Source organism: Rhinoderma darwinii, assembly GCF_050947455.1.
Source record: "Rhinoderma darwinii isolate aRhiDar2 chromosome 5 unlocalized genomic scaffold, aRhiDar2.hap1 SUPER_5_unloc_2, whole genome shotgun sequence".
Classification (NCBI taxonomy): Eukaryota; Metazoa; Chordata; class Amphibia; order Anura; family Rhinodermatidae; genus Rhinoderma; species Rhinoderma darwinii.
The window spans coordinates 388192-404289 of NW_027461776.1; the positions used below are offsets into that span (position 1 = coordinate 388192).

At 41.3% G+C, this 16098-nt stretch overlaps 1 protein-coding gene across 1 annotated transcript in view; it reads right to left on the reverse strand.

Moving 5' to 3' along the window:
• The window catches only part of OBSCN (obscurin, cytoskeletal calmodulin and titin-interacting RhoGEF), a 297141-nt gene that overhangs the window by 199312 nt on the left and 81731 nt on the right, over positions 1-16098 (reverse strand). The window contains exons 20-24 of the mRNA XM_075847538.1: positions 7534-7646; positions 7107-7260; positions 3537-3698; positions 1399-1503; positions 371-637 (exon numbers count right to left, since the gene is read on the reverse strand). Of these exons, the coding sequence (XP_075703653.1) occupies positions 371-637; positions 1399-1503; positions 3537-3698; positions 7107-7260; positions 7534-7646 (801 nt within the window). The remainder of the gene's footprint in view (positions 1-370; positions 638-1398; positions 1504-3536; positions 3699-7106; positions 7261-7533; positions 7647-16098) is intronic.

Consider the following 16098-nt stretch of genomic DNA (forward strand, 5'->3'; position numbering starts at 1 on the left):
TAGATAGATAGATAGATAGATAGATAGATAGATAGATATGAGATAGATAGATAGATAGATAGATAGATAGATAGATAGATAGATAGATAGATAGATAGATAGATAGATAGATATGAGATAGATAGATAGATAGATAGATAGATAGATAGATAGATAGATAGATAGATAGATAGATAGATAGATAGATAGATAGATAGATAGATAGATAGATAGATAGATAGATAGATGAGATGATAGATAGATAGATAGATAGATAGATAGATAGATAGATAGATAGATAGATAGATAGATAGATAGATAGATGATAGATAGATAGATAGATAGATAGATAGATAGATAGATAGATAGATAGATAGATAGATAGTGTCACCTTCTATCAGCAGCTTGGCGGAGGTCTTGTCATCTCCGGCGTCACAGGTGTACGTGTCTTCATCCTGGTACTCCACCTCGTTGATGATGAGCTTCCTGTAGACCCCCTGGCTGACGATCTGGCACCGCTCTCCGGCTTCTATGACTTTGTCCTTCTTGTACCAGGTCACCTCGGCGCTGGCGCGGGATACTTGGCACTCCAGGAATGCCCGGTGCTTCTCTATGGCGATCTTATCCCGCAGGGGCTTCGTTATTTTTACTGGAAGTTCTACAATAAAGAGGAGGAGCCCCGCCGGGGGGTAAATATTATTATAGATTCTTCTATTGTAGATCCGATCAAACGATTGGAAATCAATTACAGGTAATCTAGAAATAATCTCCATGTAGCAGAGAGCAACTGTAATCCTCTGCTCTACTGATCATCCACTGATCCTGAGTTACAGCCTGTCATACTCCAGTCACATCCAGAACTGCACTCACAATTTCTTCTTATGCTCCAGTCACATCCAGAGCAGTAGTCACAATTCTGCTGTTACACTATGTCTTATACTTTAATCACATCCAGAGCTGCACTCATAATTCTGCTGTTACATCATGTCTTATGCTACAGTCACATCCAGATGTAACTGGAGTATATGACAGGCAGGAGCTGTAGAATTATAGATGCAGCTTTGGATGTGAATGTCTTATAAGACATGATGTAACAGTAGAGTTGTAGATGCAGCTCAGAAATTGTGACTGCAGCTCTGAATGTGGCTGGAGTCTAAGACGTGAGGTAACAGCACAATTGTGACTGCAGCTCTGGATGTGACTGGAGTATAATACATATTTTATAGTGTAATTATGTAATTCAGGCCTTTGTGTGGGGTAAATGTGTCGGCCCCAGCGCATGCAGCAGACATTTCCACAGCCACTTGTGTCCTGACATGACCGGATGCACACAGAATGCAGAGAAGATCCTGTAGCCCAGCTTACAGAGAAGATTACAAGGGCCCCGGGGGCCCCGCAGGCTCATTGCCCTGTACCCACCTCTGATGCGCAGGTTGGCGAGGGATTCTGCACTTTCAGCCACAAGTTTGATTTCTCCGGCATCTTCAGGCTCGACGCTCTTGAAGGTCAATGAGAAGGTCCTTCCTAGAATGAGAGGATCGGGAGCTCAGACCCTGAAGTCTCACACTCACATTCTTGTAGAAACTCTGGCGGGTTTTATAGACTCATCTCTAAAGAAATGTGAAACCTGTGACACCCCTAACCCAATATTTAAACTCCTGAATAGTCTTAAAGTGTAGAATGTTCTAACTTCCCCAGAGAGGGGGGATATTTAAGGAATAAGAGTGGTCCAACTTCTGCTCCACTGTTTCCCAAACTTTACAATATAAATTGAAAACTACCCCAGGGGGGATTTCTGATGAGAATTAGACGCCTCAAAATTCCAATCTACTTAATATCTAAAATAAACTTGGAAGAGAGAAAGGAAGAGAAAGAGAGAGGCACAGCCACACAGAGAAGCTGCTTCTTCTAGTAAGTGTTTGATCTTGCCCCAGTGCTGGATTCACAGCGACACTGATCATTACTGCTGTATGATGTCCTTCATGCTGATGCAGCTTCTAGTAAGAGTTCTAGCTCACCGCAATGCTGGATTCACAGCTACACTGATCATTACTACTGTATAATGTTCTCCATGCTGCTGCAGCTTCTAGTAAATATTATATCTCACCCAATTTCTGGATTCACAGCTGCACTGCTAATTATTGCTGTATAATCTCCATGCTGCTGCTGCTGCTTGTAGTAAGTGCTGGATTCACAGCTACACTGCTCATTACTGCTGTATGATGTTCTGCATGCTTCTTCTAGTAAATGTTATTTCTCATCCCAGTGCTGGATTCACAGCTACACTGCTCATTGCTGCTGTATGATGTTCTGCATGCTGCTTCTAGTAAATGTTATATCTCATCCCAGTGCTGGATTCACAGCTACACTGCTCATTGCTGCTGTATAATTTCCTCCATGCTGATGTTGCTGCTTCTAGTAAGTTTTATATTTCACCCTGTACGGGATTCACAGCTAAACTGCTAATTACTGATATTTGAGGTCCTCCATGCTGCTGCTTCTTCTGTGTCTGAGATGGAGTTAGCAAATAGAGGAGATCCTGCTGACCGTGTAGTAGCATAATCACAACCAGTCTGCTTCTGTTTACTTCTCCCTCTACCCTCTTTATACACTTAAATCGGCTCTGTCACCAGATTATAAATGCCCTCTCTCCTACATAATCTGATCGGCGCTGTAATGTAGATAACAGCAGTGGTTTTTATTTTGAAAAACGATCATTTTTGAGCAAGTTATGAGCAATTTTAGATTTATGCTAATTAGTTTCTTAAAGACCAACTGGGCGTGTTTTTTACGATTCAACCCTCTTACCTCTTGTCTTAAGACCATAAAAAGGGAAATCACCACCAGAAAGAAATCCCATCAGACCTTGAGATCCCTGCCTGCTGCTATAGGGTATTAAGAAAACTATCCCTGCCAAATGACCTCCTGTGGCCCTCAATAGATCCCACTGTCAGAGATTGTAGAGCGCTACCTTGTCTCCGGTCCAACTTCAGTCTTCAGAAATGTGCAAAGGAACACTGGTAATCCTGTACCCCAAAAAATCATTACCTATGCATGAAATCTGGCTTTAGACATGAGAGAAAGTGTGCAGCTCAGGGGTGTACAAACATATAAGACTGGAACGGTCTTTGGCCCATGTCACCTTGAGGGGCACAATAAAACCCAGACAACAGGCGCCAACCATCCCTGAGGGACTTGGACAACTCTCTTCTCTCCAGACTTCTTTCCCATGTAGGAACGATACAAATACCACAAGAAAAAGGTCCAAAATAATGGATGAATCATGTACAGCAGAGCAGACTTAAGTGTAATGTCTATGAGTAGACTACAAATGCTACAAGAGAAGCAATGTCATCAAATATGGCGCCCAACTATATTCATCAATGAAGTGCACCGAAGCTGTGGTGGCAAGAAAACAAAGAACAAAGGTGATGGCGCTACTGGCACCCAACCCACACAACCAGGCAGGTCACTAAGGCCGGTGTCTCCGCATCCTCATATTGGGGCGTGAGTGGATAGACCTGTACCCCTGGGTGCGGCTGATGGGTGGCACTCACCTTCCTGGCGCATCTTGACATTGTCTCCTGCCCTCAGTTTTACACCGTTTTTGTACCATTGAGTTTGGACGTCATCATGAGAAATCTGACAGACGAATGAAGCGCACTCCTTCTCCGTCACGTCCACGTCTACGAGCGGCTTAATGAAGCGGATGTCACGAGCTATGATGTGGATGGAGAATGACGACGGGTGAATGACACAATAAACATAAACACAGCAAAGAACACGACTCCACATGATTAAACCTCATATACTTCATGTTATAAGACAGGACAACACATAAAGGAAGTCAGGGACATTTACAATATTGTGTTACTATCACTGACATCCAGGAGGAAAAAGGGTAAACCTCATGACCCCCCTAGTGACTGCACCACAATGCTAATGCAGTACTGGGCTTTTAGTGAGGAAAACATCTAGTACTGATCCTGAGTTATATCCTGTATTATACTCCAGAGCTGCACTCACTATTCTGCTGGTGGAGTCACTGTGTACATACATTACATTACTTATCCTGTACTGATCCTGAGTTATATCCTGTATTATACTCCAGAGCTACACTCACTATTCTGCTGGTGGAGTCACTGTGTACATACATTACATTACTTATCCTGTACTGATCCTGAGTTATATCCTGCATTATACTCCAGGGGTGCACTCACTATTCTGCTGGTGGAGTCACTGTGTACATACATTACATTACTTATCCTGTACTGATCCTGAGTTACATCCTGTATTATACTCCAGAGCTGCACTCACTATTCTGCTGGTGGAGTCACTGTGTACATACATTACATTACTTATCCTGTACTGATCCTGAGTTACATCCTGTATTATACTCCAGAGCTACACTCACTATTCTGCTGGTGGAGTCACTGTGTACATACATTACATTACTTATCCTGTACTGATCCTGAGTTACATCCTGTATTATACTCCAGAGCTACACTCACTATTCTGCTGGTGGAGTCACTGTGTACATACATTACATTACTTATCCTGTACTGATCCTGAGTTACATCCTGTATTATACTTCAGAGCTGCACTCACTATTCTGCTGGTGGAGTCACTGTATACATACATTACATTACTTATCCTGTACTGATCCTGAGTTACATCCTGTATTATACTCCAGAGCTGCACTCACTATTCTGCTGGTGGAGTCACTGTGTACATACATTACATTACTTATCCTGTACTGATCCTGAGTTACATCCCGTATTATACTCCAGAGCTGCGCTCACTTTTCTGCTGGTGGAGTCACTGTGTACATACATTACATTACTTATCCTGTACTGATCCTGAGTTACAGCCTGTATTATACTCCAGAGCTGCACTCACTATTCTGCTGGTGGAGTCACTGTGTACATACATTACATTACTTATCCTGTACTGATCCTGAGTTATATCCTGTATTATACTCCAGAGCTGCACTCACTATTCTGCTGGTGGAGTCACTGTGTACATACATTACTTATCCTGTACTGATCCAGAGTTATATCCTGTATTATACTCCAGAGCTGCACTCACTATTCTGCTTGTGGAGTCACTGTGTACATACATTACATTACTTATCCTGTACGGATCCTGAGTTACATCCTGTATTATACTCCAGAGCTGCACTCACTATTCTGCTGGTGGAGTCACTGTGTACATACATTACATTACTTATCCTGTACTGATCCGGAGTTACATCCTGTAATATACTCCAGAGCTGCACTCACTATTCTGCTGATGGAGTCACTGTGTACATACATTACATTACTTATCCTGTACTGATCCTGAGTTACATCCTGTATTATACTCCAGAGCTGCACTCACTATTCTGCTGGTGGAGTCACTGTGTACATACATTACTTATCCTGTACTGATCCAGAGTTATATCCTGTATTATACTCCAGAGCTGCACTCACTATTCTGCTGGTGGAGTCACTGTGTACATACATTACATTACTTATTCTGTACTGATCCTGAGTTACATCCTGTATTATACTCCAGAGCTGCACTCACTATTCTGCTGGTGGAGTCACTGTGTACATACATTACTTATCCTGTACTGATCCTGAGTTACATCCTGTATTATACTCCAGAGCTGCACTCACTATTCTGCTGGTGGAGTCACTGTGTACATGTATTACATTACTTATCCTGTACTGATCCTGAGTTACAGCCTGTATTATACTCCAGAGCTGCACTCACTATTCTGCTGGTGGAGTCACTGTGTACATACATTACATTACTTATCCTGTACTGATCCAGAGTTATATCCTGTATTATACTCCAGAGCTGCACTCACTATTCTGCTGGTGGAGTCACTGTTTACATACATTACATTACTTATCCTGTACTGATCCTGAGTTATATCCTGTATTATACTCCAGAGCTGCACACACTATTCTGCTGGTGGAGTCACTGTGTACATACATTACTTATCCTGTACTGATCCTGAGTTACATCCTGTATTATACTCCAGAGCTGCACTCACTATTCTGCTGGTGGAGTCACTGTGTACATACATTACATTACTTATCCTGTACTGATCCTGAGTTACATCCTGTATTATACTCCAGAGCTGCACTCACTATTCTGCTGGTGGAGTCACTGTGTACATACATTACATTACTTATCCTGTACTGATCCTGAGTTATATCCTGTATTATACTCCAGAGCTGCACTCACTATTCTGCTGGTGGAGTCACTGTGTACATACATTACATTACTTATCCTGTACTGATCCTGAGTTACATCCTGTATTATACTCCAGAGCTGCACTCACTATTCTGCTGGTGGAGTCACTGTGTACATACATTACATTACTTATCCTGTACTGATCCTGAGTTATATCCTGTATTATACTCCAGAGCTGCACTCACTATTCTGCTGGTGGAGTCACTGTTTACATACATTACATTACTTATCCTGTACTGATCCTGAGTTATATCCTGTATTATACTCCAGAGCTGCACACACTATTCTGCTGGTGGAGTCACTGTGTACATACATTACTTATCCTGTACTGATCCTGAGTTACATCCTGTATTATACTCCAGAGCTGCACTCACTATTCTGCTGGTGGAGTCACTGTGTACATACATTACATTACTTATCCTGTACTGATCCTGAGTTACATCCTGTATTATACTCCAGAGCTGCACTCACTATTCTGCTGGTGGAGTCACTGTGTACATACATTACATTACTTATCCTGTACTGATCCTGAGTTATATCCTGTATTATACTCCAGAGCTGCACTCACTATTCTGCTGGTGGAGTCACTGTGTACATACATTACATTACTTATCCTGTACTGATCCAGAGTTATATCCTGTATTATACTCCAGAGCTGCACTCACTATTCTGCTGGTGGAGTTACTGTGTACATACATTACATTATTTACATTGTACTAATTCCACGTTATATAGTAATGGAGTATCACCCTCATTCAGACGACGTCTTACACCCCAGCAGCTGACGGGTTAGTAATGTAATGGTTTATGTTGTGGGTTATGTGGTCACATGATAAGCTCACACTCTCACACAAAGTTGTCACCCTGATTGGCACACTAACTTTGCACGGTCAGATGGGCGGAGCTCTTGTCCTCGCCGGCATCGCAGATATAAGACCCTTTGTCGTCATATTCACACTTGTGGATGGTGAGGTTGCGCTTGTTACCTTGGGATATAATTGTGATCTTTTTGCTCGGCCGTAGCTCCAATCCATCCTGGAACGACAGAATATACGAGGTTCAGCGCAGTCACACATTGGATCAGCCCCCGCGGTGCCCACATTCTGGACAGCGACACTCCAGGGTAATTACTGGTCATTAACGTGAGAAGCGCTGGACACACAACAACCTCATGTTGAATTCACAACAGTCCCATGTAAGGATCGCGGCTCAGTAATCGGAACTGGGGTAACCGGCTCCAAGTCCAACCAGGGCGCCATCTGCATGGAGTAATACTAATAATCACTAGTGAATACAGAGTCAATTTACCTTCAGCCATTTCACCTCGGCATTAGCCTTTGAAACCTCACATTCGAACGTCACCTTGTCCTTCTCCGCGGCTGTGGTGTCTTGTAGTGAACGAGTGATTTTTACTGGAGGCTCTGGAAATACAAGGATAATTGTAACATGACGTCTACAATCATGGCCGCCTTCAGGGGGCACAAGAGAAAGATCAAAACATCACAGGTTCATAGACGCACCATGAGAGGTTCTATTATATAGGCACTGGTATGGGAGGTTCTATTATATAGGTACTGGTATGGGAGGTTCTATTATATAGGCACTGGTATGGGGGGTTCTATTATATAGGCACCGGTATGGGAGGTTCTATTATACAGGCACTGGTATGGGAGGTGCTATTATATAGGCACCGGTATGGGAGGTTCTATTATATAGGCACCGGTATGGGAGGTTCTATTATATAGGCACTGGTATGGGCGGTTGTATTATACAGGCACTGGTATGGGGGGTTCTATTATATAGGCACTGGTATGAGAGGTTCTATTATATAGGCACTGGTATGGGAGGTTCTATTATATAGGCACTGGTATGGGAGGTTCTATTATATAGGCACCGGTATGGGAGGTTCTATTATATAGGCACTGGTATGGGCGGTTCTATTATACAGGCACTGGTATGGGGGGGTTCTATTATATAGGCACTGGTATGAGAGGTTCTATTATATAGGCACTGGTATGAGAGGTGCTATTATATAGGCACTGGTATGGGAGGTGCTATTATATAGGCACTGGTATGGGAGGTTCTATTATATAGGCACTGGTATGAGAGGTTCTATTATATAGGTACTGGTATGAGAGGTTCTATTATATAGGTACTGGTATGAGAGGTTCTATTATATAGGCACTGGTATGGGAGGTTCTATTATATAGGCACTGGTATGAGAGGTTCTATTATATAGGCACTGGTATGGGAGGTTCTATTATATAGGCACTGGTATGGGAGGTTCTATTATATAGGCACTGGTATGGGAGGTTCTATTATATAGGCACTGGTATGAGAGGTTCTATTATATAGGCACTGGTATGGGAGGTTCTATTATATAGGCACTGGTATGAGAGGTTCTATTATATAGGCACTGGTATGAGAGGTTCTATTATATAGGCACTGGTATGGGAGGTTCTATTATATAGGCACTGGTATGGGATGTTCTATTATATAGGTACTGGTATGGGAGGTTCTATTATATAGGCACTGGTATGGGAGGTTCTATTATATAGGTACTGGTATGAGAGGTTCTATTATATAGGCACTGGTATGGGAGGTTCTATTATATAGGTACTGGTATGGGAGGTTCTATTATATAGGCACTGGTATGAGAGGTTCTATTATATAGGTACTGGTATGAGAGGTTCTATTATATAGGTACTGGTATGGGAGGTTCTATTATATAGGTACTGGTATGAGAGGTTCTATTATATATGTACTGGTATGAGAGGTTCTATTATATAGGCACTGGTATGGGAGGTTCTATTATATAGGCACTAGTATGGGAGGTTCTATTATATAGGCACTGGTATGGGAGGTTCTATTATATAGGTACTGGTATGAGAGGTTCTATTATATATGTACTGGTATGAGAGGTTCTATTATATAGGCACTGGTATGGGAGGTTCTATTATATAGGCACTGGTATGGGAGGTTCTATTATATAGGCACTGGTATGGGAGGTTATATTATATAGGCACTGGTATGAGAGGTTCTATTATATAGGCACTGGTATGAGAGGTTCTATTATATAGGCACTGGTATGGAAGGTTCTATTATATACGCACTGGTATGAGAGGTTCTATTATATAGGCACCGGTATGGGAGGTTCTATTATATAGGCACTGGTATGGAAGGTTCTATTATATAGGCACTGGTATGAGAGGTTCTATTATATAGGCACTGGTATGGGAGGTTCTATTATATAGGCAGTGGTATGAGAGGTGCTATTATATAGGCACTGGTATGGGAGGTGCTATTATATAGGCACTGGTATGGGAGGTTCTATTATATAGGCACTGGTATGGGAGGTTCTATTATATAGGCACTGGTATGGGAGGTTCTATTATATAGGCACTGGTATGGGAGGTTCTATTATATAGGTACTGGTATGGGAGGATCTATTATATAGGCACTGGTATGGGGGGTTCTATTATATAGGCACTGGTATGGGAGGTTCTATTATATAGGCACTGGTATGGGAGGTTCTATTATATAGGCACTGGTATGGGAGGTTCTATTATATAGGCACTGGTATGAGAGGTTCTATTATATAGGCACTGGTATCGGAGGTTCTATTATATAGGCACTGGTATGAGTGGTGCTATTATATAGGAACTGGTATGGGAGGTGCTATTATATAGGCACTGGTATGGGAGGTTCTATTATATAGGCACTGGTATGGGAGGTTCTATTATATAGGCACTGGTATGGGAGGTTCTATTATATAGGCACTGGTATGGGAGGTTCTATTATATAGGCACTGGTATGAGAGGTTCTATTATATAGGCACTGGTATGGGAGGTTCTATTATATAGGCACTGGTATGAGAGGTTCTATTATATAGGCACTGGTATGGGAGGTTCTATTATATAGGCACTGGTATGGGAGGTTCTATTATATAGGCACTGGTATGGGAGGTTCTATTATATAGGCACTGGTATGGGAGGTTCTATTATATAGGCACTGGTATGAGAGGTTCTATTATATAGGCACTGGTATGGGAGGTTCTATTATATAGGCACTGGTATGAGAGGTTCTATTATATAGGCACTGGTATGAGAGGTTCTATTATATAGGCACTGGTATGGGAGGTTCTATTATATAGGTACTGGTATGGGAGGTTCTATTATATAGGCACTGGTATGAGAGGTTCTATTATATAGGTACTGGTATGAGAGGTTCTATTATATAGGCACTGGTATGGGAGGTTCTATTATATAGGCACTGGTATGAGAGGTTCTATTATATAGGTACTGGTATGAGAGGTTCTATTATATAGGCACTGGTATGGGAGGTTCTATTATATAGGTACTGGTATGAGAGGTTCTATTATATATGTACTGGTATGAGAGGTTCTATTATATAGGCACTGGTATGGGAGGTTCTATTATATAGGCACTGGTATGGGAGGTTCTATTATATAGGCACTGGTATGGGAGGTTATATTATATAGGCACTGGTATGAGAGGTTCTATTATATAGGCACTGGTATGAGAGGTTCTATTATATAGGCACTGGTATGGAAGGTTCTATTATATACGCACTGGTATGAGAGGTTCTATTATATAGGCACCGGTATGGGAGGTTCTATTATATAGGCACTGGTATGGAAGGTTCTATTATATAGGCACTGGTATGAGAGGTTCTATTATATAGGCACTGGTATGGGAGGTTCTATTATATAGGCAGTGGTATGAGAGGTGCTATTATATAGGCACTGGTATGGGAGGTGCTATTATATAGGCACTGGTATGGGAGGTTCTATTATATAGGCACTGGTATGGGAGGTTCTATTATATAGGCACTGGTATGGGAGGTTCTATTATATAGGCACTGGTATGGGAGGTTCTATTATATAGGTACTGGTATGGGAGGTTCTATTATATAGGCACTGGTATGGGGGGTTCTATTATATAGGCACCGGTATGGGAGGTTCTATTATACAGGCACTGGTATGGGAGGTGCTATTATATAGGCACTGGTATGGGAGGTTCTATTATATAGGCACTGGTATGAAAGGTTCTATTATATAGGCACTGGTATGAGAGGTTCTATTATATAGGCACTGGTATGGGAGGTTCTATTATATAGGCACTGGTATGGGAGGTTCTATTATATAGGCACTGGTATGAGAGGTTCTATTATATAGGCACTGGTATCGGAGGTTCTATTATATAGGCACTGGTATGAGTGGTGCTATTATATAGGAACTGGTATGGGAGGTGCTATTATATAGGCACTGGTATGGGAGGTTCTATTATATAGGCACTGGTATGAGAAGTTCTATTATATAGGCACTGGTATGAGAGGTTCTATTATATAGTCACTGGTATGAGAGGTTCTATTATATAGGCACTGGCATGAGAGGTTCTATTATATAGGCACTGGTATGGGAGGTTCTATTATATAGGCACTGGTATGGGGGGGTCTATTATATAGGCACCGGTATGTGAGGTTCTATTATATAGGCACTGGTATGAGAGGTTCTATTATATAGGCACTGGTATGGGAGGTTCTATTATATAGGCACTGGTATGGGGGGTCTATTATATAGGCACTGGTATGGAAGGTTCTATTATATAGGCACTGGTATGGGAGGTTCTATTATATAGGCACTGGTATGGGAGGTGCTATTATATAGGCACTGGTATGGGAGGTTCTATTATATAGGCACTGGTATGAGAGGTTCTATTATATAGGCACTGGTATGAGAGGTTCTATTATATAGGCACTGGTATGGGAGGTTCTATTATATAGGCACTGGTATGGGAGGTTCTATTATATAGGCACTGGTATGAGAGGTTCTATTATATAGGCACTGGTATGTGAGGTTCTATTATATAGGCACTGGTATGGGAGGTTCTATTATATAGGCACTGGTATGGGGGGGTTCTATTATATAGGCACTGGTATGAGAGGTTCTATTATATAGGCACTGGTATGGGAGGTTCTATTATATAGGTACTGGTATGAGAGGTTCTATTATATAGGTACTGGTATGAGAGGTTCTATTATATAGGCACTGGTATGGGAGGTTCTATTATATAGGCACCGGTATGGGAGGTTCTATTATATAGGCAGTGGTATGAGCGGTTCTATTATATAGGTACTGGTATGAGAGGTTCTATTATATAGGCACTGGTATGGGAGGTTCTATGATATAGGTACTGGTATGAGAGGTTCTATTATATAGGTACTGGTTACATAGTTACATAGTTACATAGTTACATAGTTAGTACGGCTGAAAAAAGACACATGTCCATCAAGTTCAACAAAGGGAAGGGAAAAGGGAAGGAAAAATTTCTACACATAGGAGCTAATATTTTTTTGTTCTAGGAAATTATCTAACCCTTTTTTAAAGCCATCTACTGTCCCTGCTGTGACGGCTCCTGCGGTGTCTCCTGTCCCTGCTGTGACGGCTCCTGCGATGTCTACTGTCCCTGCTGTGACGGCTCCTGCGGTGTCTCCTGTCCCTGCTGTGACCAGCTCCTGCGGTGGCTATTCCATAGATTCACAGTTCTCACAGTAAAGAAGCCTTGTCGCCTCTGCAGCTTGAACCTTTTTTTCTCCAGACGGAGGGAGTGCCCCCTTGTTTTTTGAGGGGGTTTTACAAGGAACAGGATTTCACCATATTTTTTGTATGTGCCATTAATATATTTATATAAGTTAATCATGTCCCCCCTTAGTCGTCTTTTTTCAAGGCTAAATAGGTTTAATTCTTTCAATCTTTCCTCATAACTTAAATTCTCCATGCCCCTTATTAGCTTCGTTGCTCTTCTTTGTATTTTTTCCAACTCCAGGGCATCCTTTCTATGAACTGGAGCCCAGAACTGAACTGCATATTCTAGATGAGGCCTCACTAATGCTTTGTAAAGTGGCAATATTACATCCCTGTCCCGCGAGTCCATGCCTCTTTTAATACACGACAATATCTTGCTGGCCTTTGAAGCAGCTGATTGACACTGCATGCTGTTATTGAGTTTATGATTTACAAGTACACCCAGATCCTTCTCAACAAGTGAATCCGCCAGTGTAGCGCCCCCTAGGACATATGATGCTTGCAGGTTGTTGGTACCAAGATGCATAACTTTACATTTATCTACATTAAACTTCATTTGCCAAGTGGACGCCCAAACACTTAGTTTGTTTAAATCTGCCTGTAATTCATGAACATCTTCCATAGTCTGAACTATATTACATAGCTTGGTGTCATCTGCAAAAATAGAAATAGTGCTATTAATCCCTTCCTCTATATCATTAATAAATAAGTTGAATAATAGTGGTCCCAGCACTGAACCCTGGGGTACACCACTTATAACCGGGGACCATTCAGAGAAGGAATCATTGACCACAACTCTCTGGATACGGTCCTTGAGCCAATTCTCAATCCAATTACAAACTATATTTTCTAAACCTATAGTCCTTAATTTACCCATTAGGCGTCTATGGGGGACAGTGTCAAATGCCTTTGCAAAGTCCAAAAACACTAAATCCACAGCGGCCCCTCTGTCTAGACTTCTGCTCACCTCTTCATAAAAACAGATTAGGTTAGTTTGACAACTTCTGTCCTTAGTAAAACCGTGCTGGCTGTCACTTTTAATGCTATTTATTGTCACATAATTCTGTATATAGTCCCTCAATAGCCCCTCAAACATTTTCCCCACGATGGATGTTAAGCTTACTGGTCTATAATTACCCGGGGAAGACCTAGAGCCCTTTTTGAAAATAGGCACCACATTTGCCCTGCGCCAGTCCCTTGGCACTATACCAGTCACTAGAGATTCTCTGAATATTATGAAAAGGGGGACAGAAATAACTGAACTAAGCTCTTTAAGAATTCTAGGGTGTAACCCATCTGGTCCCGGAGCCTTGTGCACATTTATTTTATTTAATTTAGCTTGGACCATCTCTACATTCATCCAATTCAGTATATCAACTGATATATTAACAGCACTGGCACCGGCTACATCAGCTGCTCTTTCTTCTGTTGTATATACAGAGCGGAAGAACCCATTTAGTAACTCTGCCTTCTCTTGATCCCCTGTGATCAACTCCCCATTACCATTATCTAGGGGTCCTACATGTTCAGACCTTGGCTTTTTTGCATTTATATGCTTGAAGAATTTTTTAGGATTTGTTTTACTATCCTTGGCCACCTGCCTTTCATTTTGTATTTTTGCTAATTTTATTACATTTTTACAGATTTTATTAAGCTCTTTATATTTTACAAAGGCTACAGCTGTACCCTCAGATTTGTATTTTTTAAATGCCCTTTTTTTGTCATGTATTGCCCCTTTCACAGAAGGTGTAAGCCATGTGGGGTTTAATTTGAGTCGTTTATACTTGTTACCTATAGGAATACATTTTGCATTATAATAACTCAAAGTAGATGTGAAAATCTCCCATTTATCATTTGTTCCATTATTTGACATTAGTTCTTCCCAGTCTATATCCTGAATTGCAGCCTCATCCTGGGGAAATTGGCTTTCTTAAAATTAAGTGTTTTTGCCCTCCCAGCCTGCGTTTGTTTTTTACAGTATAGGTAAAATGTAACTATATTATGATCACTGTTACCGAGGTTTTCACGAACATTGACATTCCCAACAAGATCTGCATTATTAGAAATGACCAGATCCAACAGAGCTTCACCTCTAGTCGGGTCTTCCACAAACTGGCCCATAAAATTTTCCTGCAACAGGTTGAGGAAATGTCTCCCCTTTGCAGTTGAAGCCGAACCATGACACCAATTAATATCCCGGAAATTAAAATCTCCCATTATCACTACAGTACCCGCCTGTGGTATGAGATGTTCTATTATATAGGCACTGGTATGGAAGGTGCTATTATATAGGCACTGGTATGAGAGGTTCTATTATATAGGCACTGGTATGAGAGGTTCTATTATATAGGCACTGGTATGGGAGGTTCTATTATATAGGCACTGGTATGAGAGGTTCTATTATATAGGCACTGGTATGGGAGGTTCTATTATATAGGCACTGGTATGGGAGGTTCTATTATATAGGCACTGGTATGGAAGGTGCTATTATATAGGCACTGGTATGAGAGGTTCTATTATATAGGTACTGGTATGAGAGGTTCTATTATATAGGCACTGGTATGGGAGGTTCAATTATATAGGTACTGATATGAGAGGTTCTATTATATAGGTACTGGTATGAGAGGTTCTATTATATAGGCACTGGTATGGGAGGTTCTATTATATAGGCACTGGTATGGGAGGTTCTATTATATAGGCACTGGTATGGGAGGTTCTATTATATAGGCACTGGTATGAGAGGTTCTATTATATAGGCACTGTTATGAGAGGTTCTATTATATAGGCACTGGTATGGGAGGTTCTATTATATAGGTACTGGTATGAGAGGTTCTATTATATAGGCACTGGTATGGGAGGTTCTATTATATAGGTACCGGTATGAGAGGTTCTATTATATAGGCACTGGTATGAGAGGTTCTATTATATAGGCACTGGTATGGGAGGTTCTATTATATAGGCACTGGTATGAGAGGTTCTATTATATAGGTACTGGTATGAGAGGTTCTATTATATAGGCACTGGTATGGGAGGTTCCATTACATAGGTACTGGTATGAGAGGTTCTATTATATAGGCACTGGTATGAGAGGTTCTATTATATAGGCACTGGTATGGGAGGTTCTATTATATAGGCACTGGTATGGGAGGTTCTATTATATAGGCACTGGTATGGGAGGTTCTATTATATAGGCACTGGTATGAGGTTCTATTATATAGGCACTGGTATGGGAGGTTCTATTATATAGGCACTGGTATGGGAGGTTT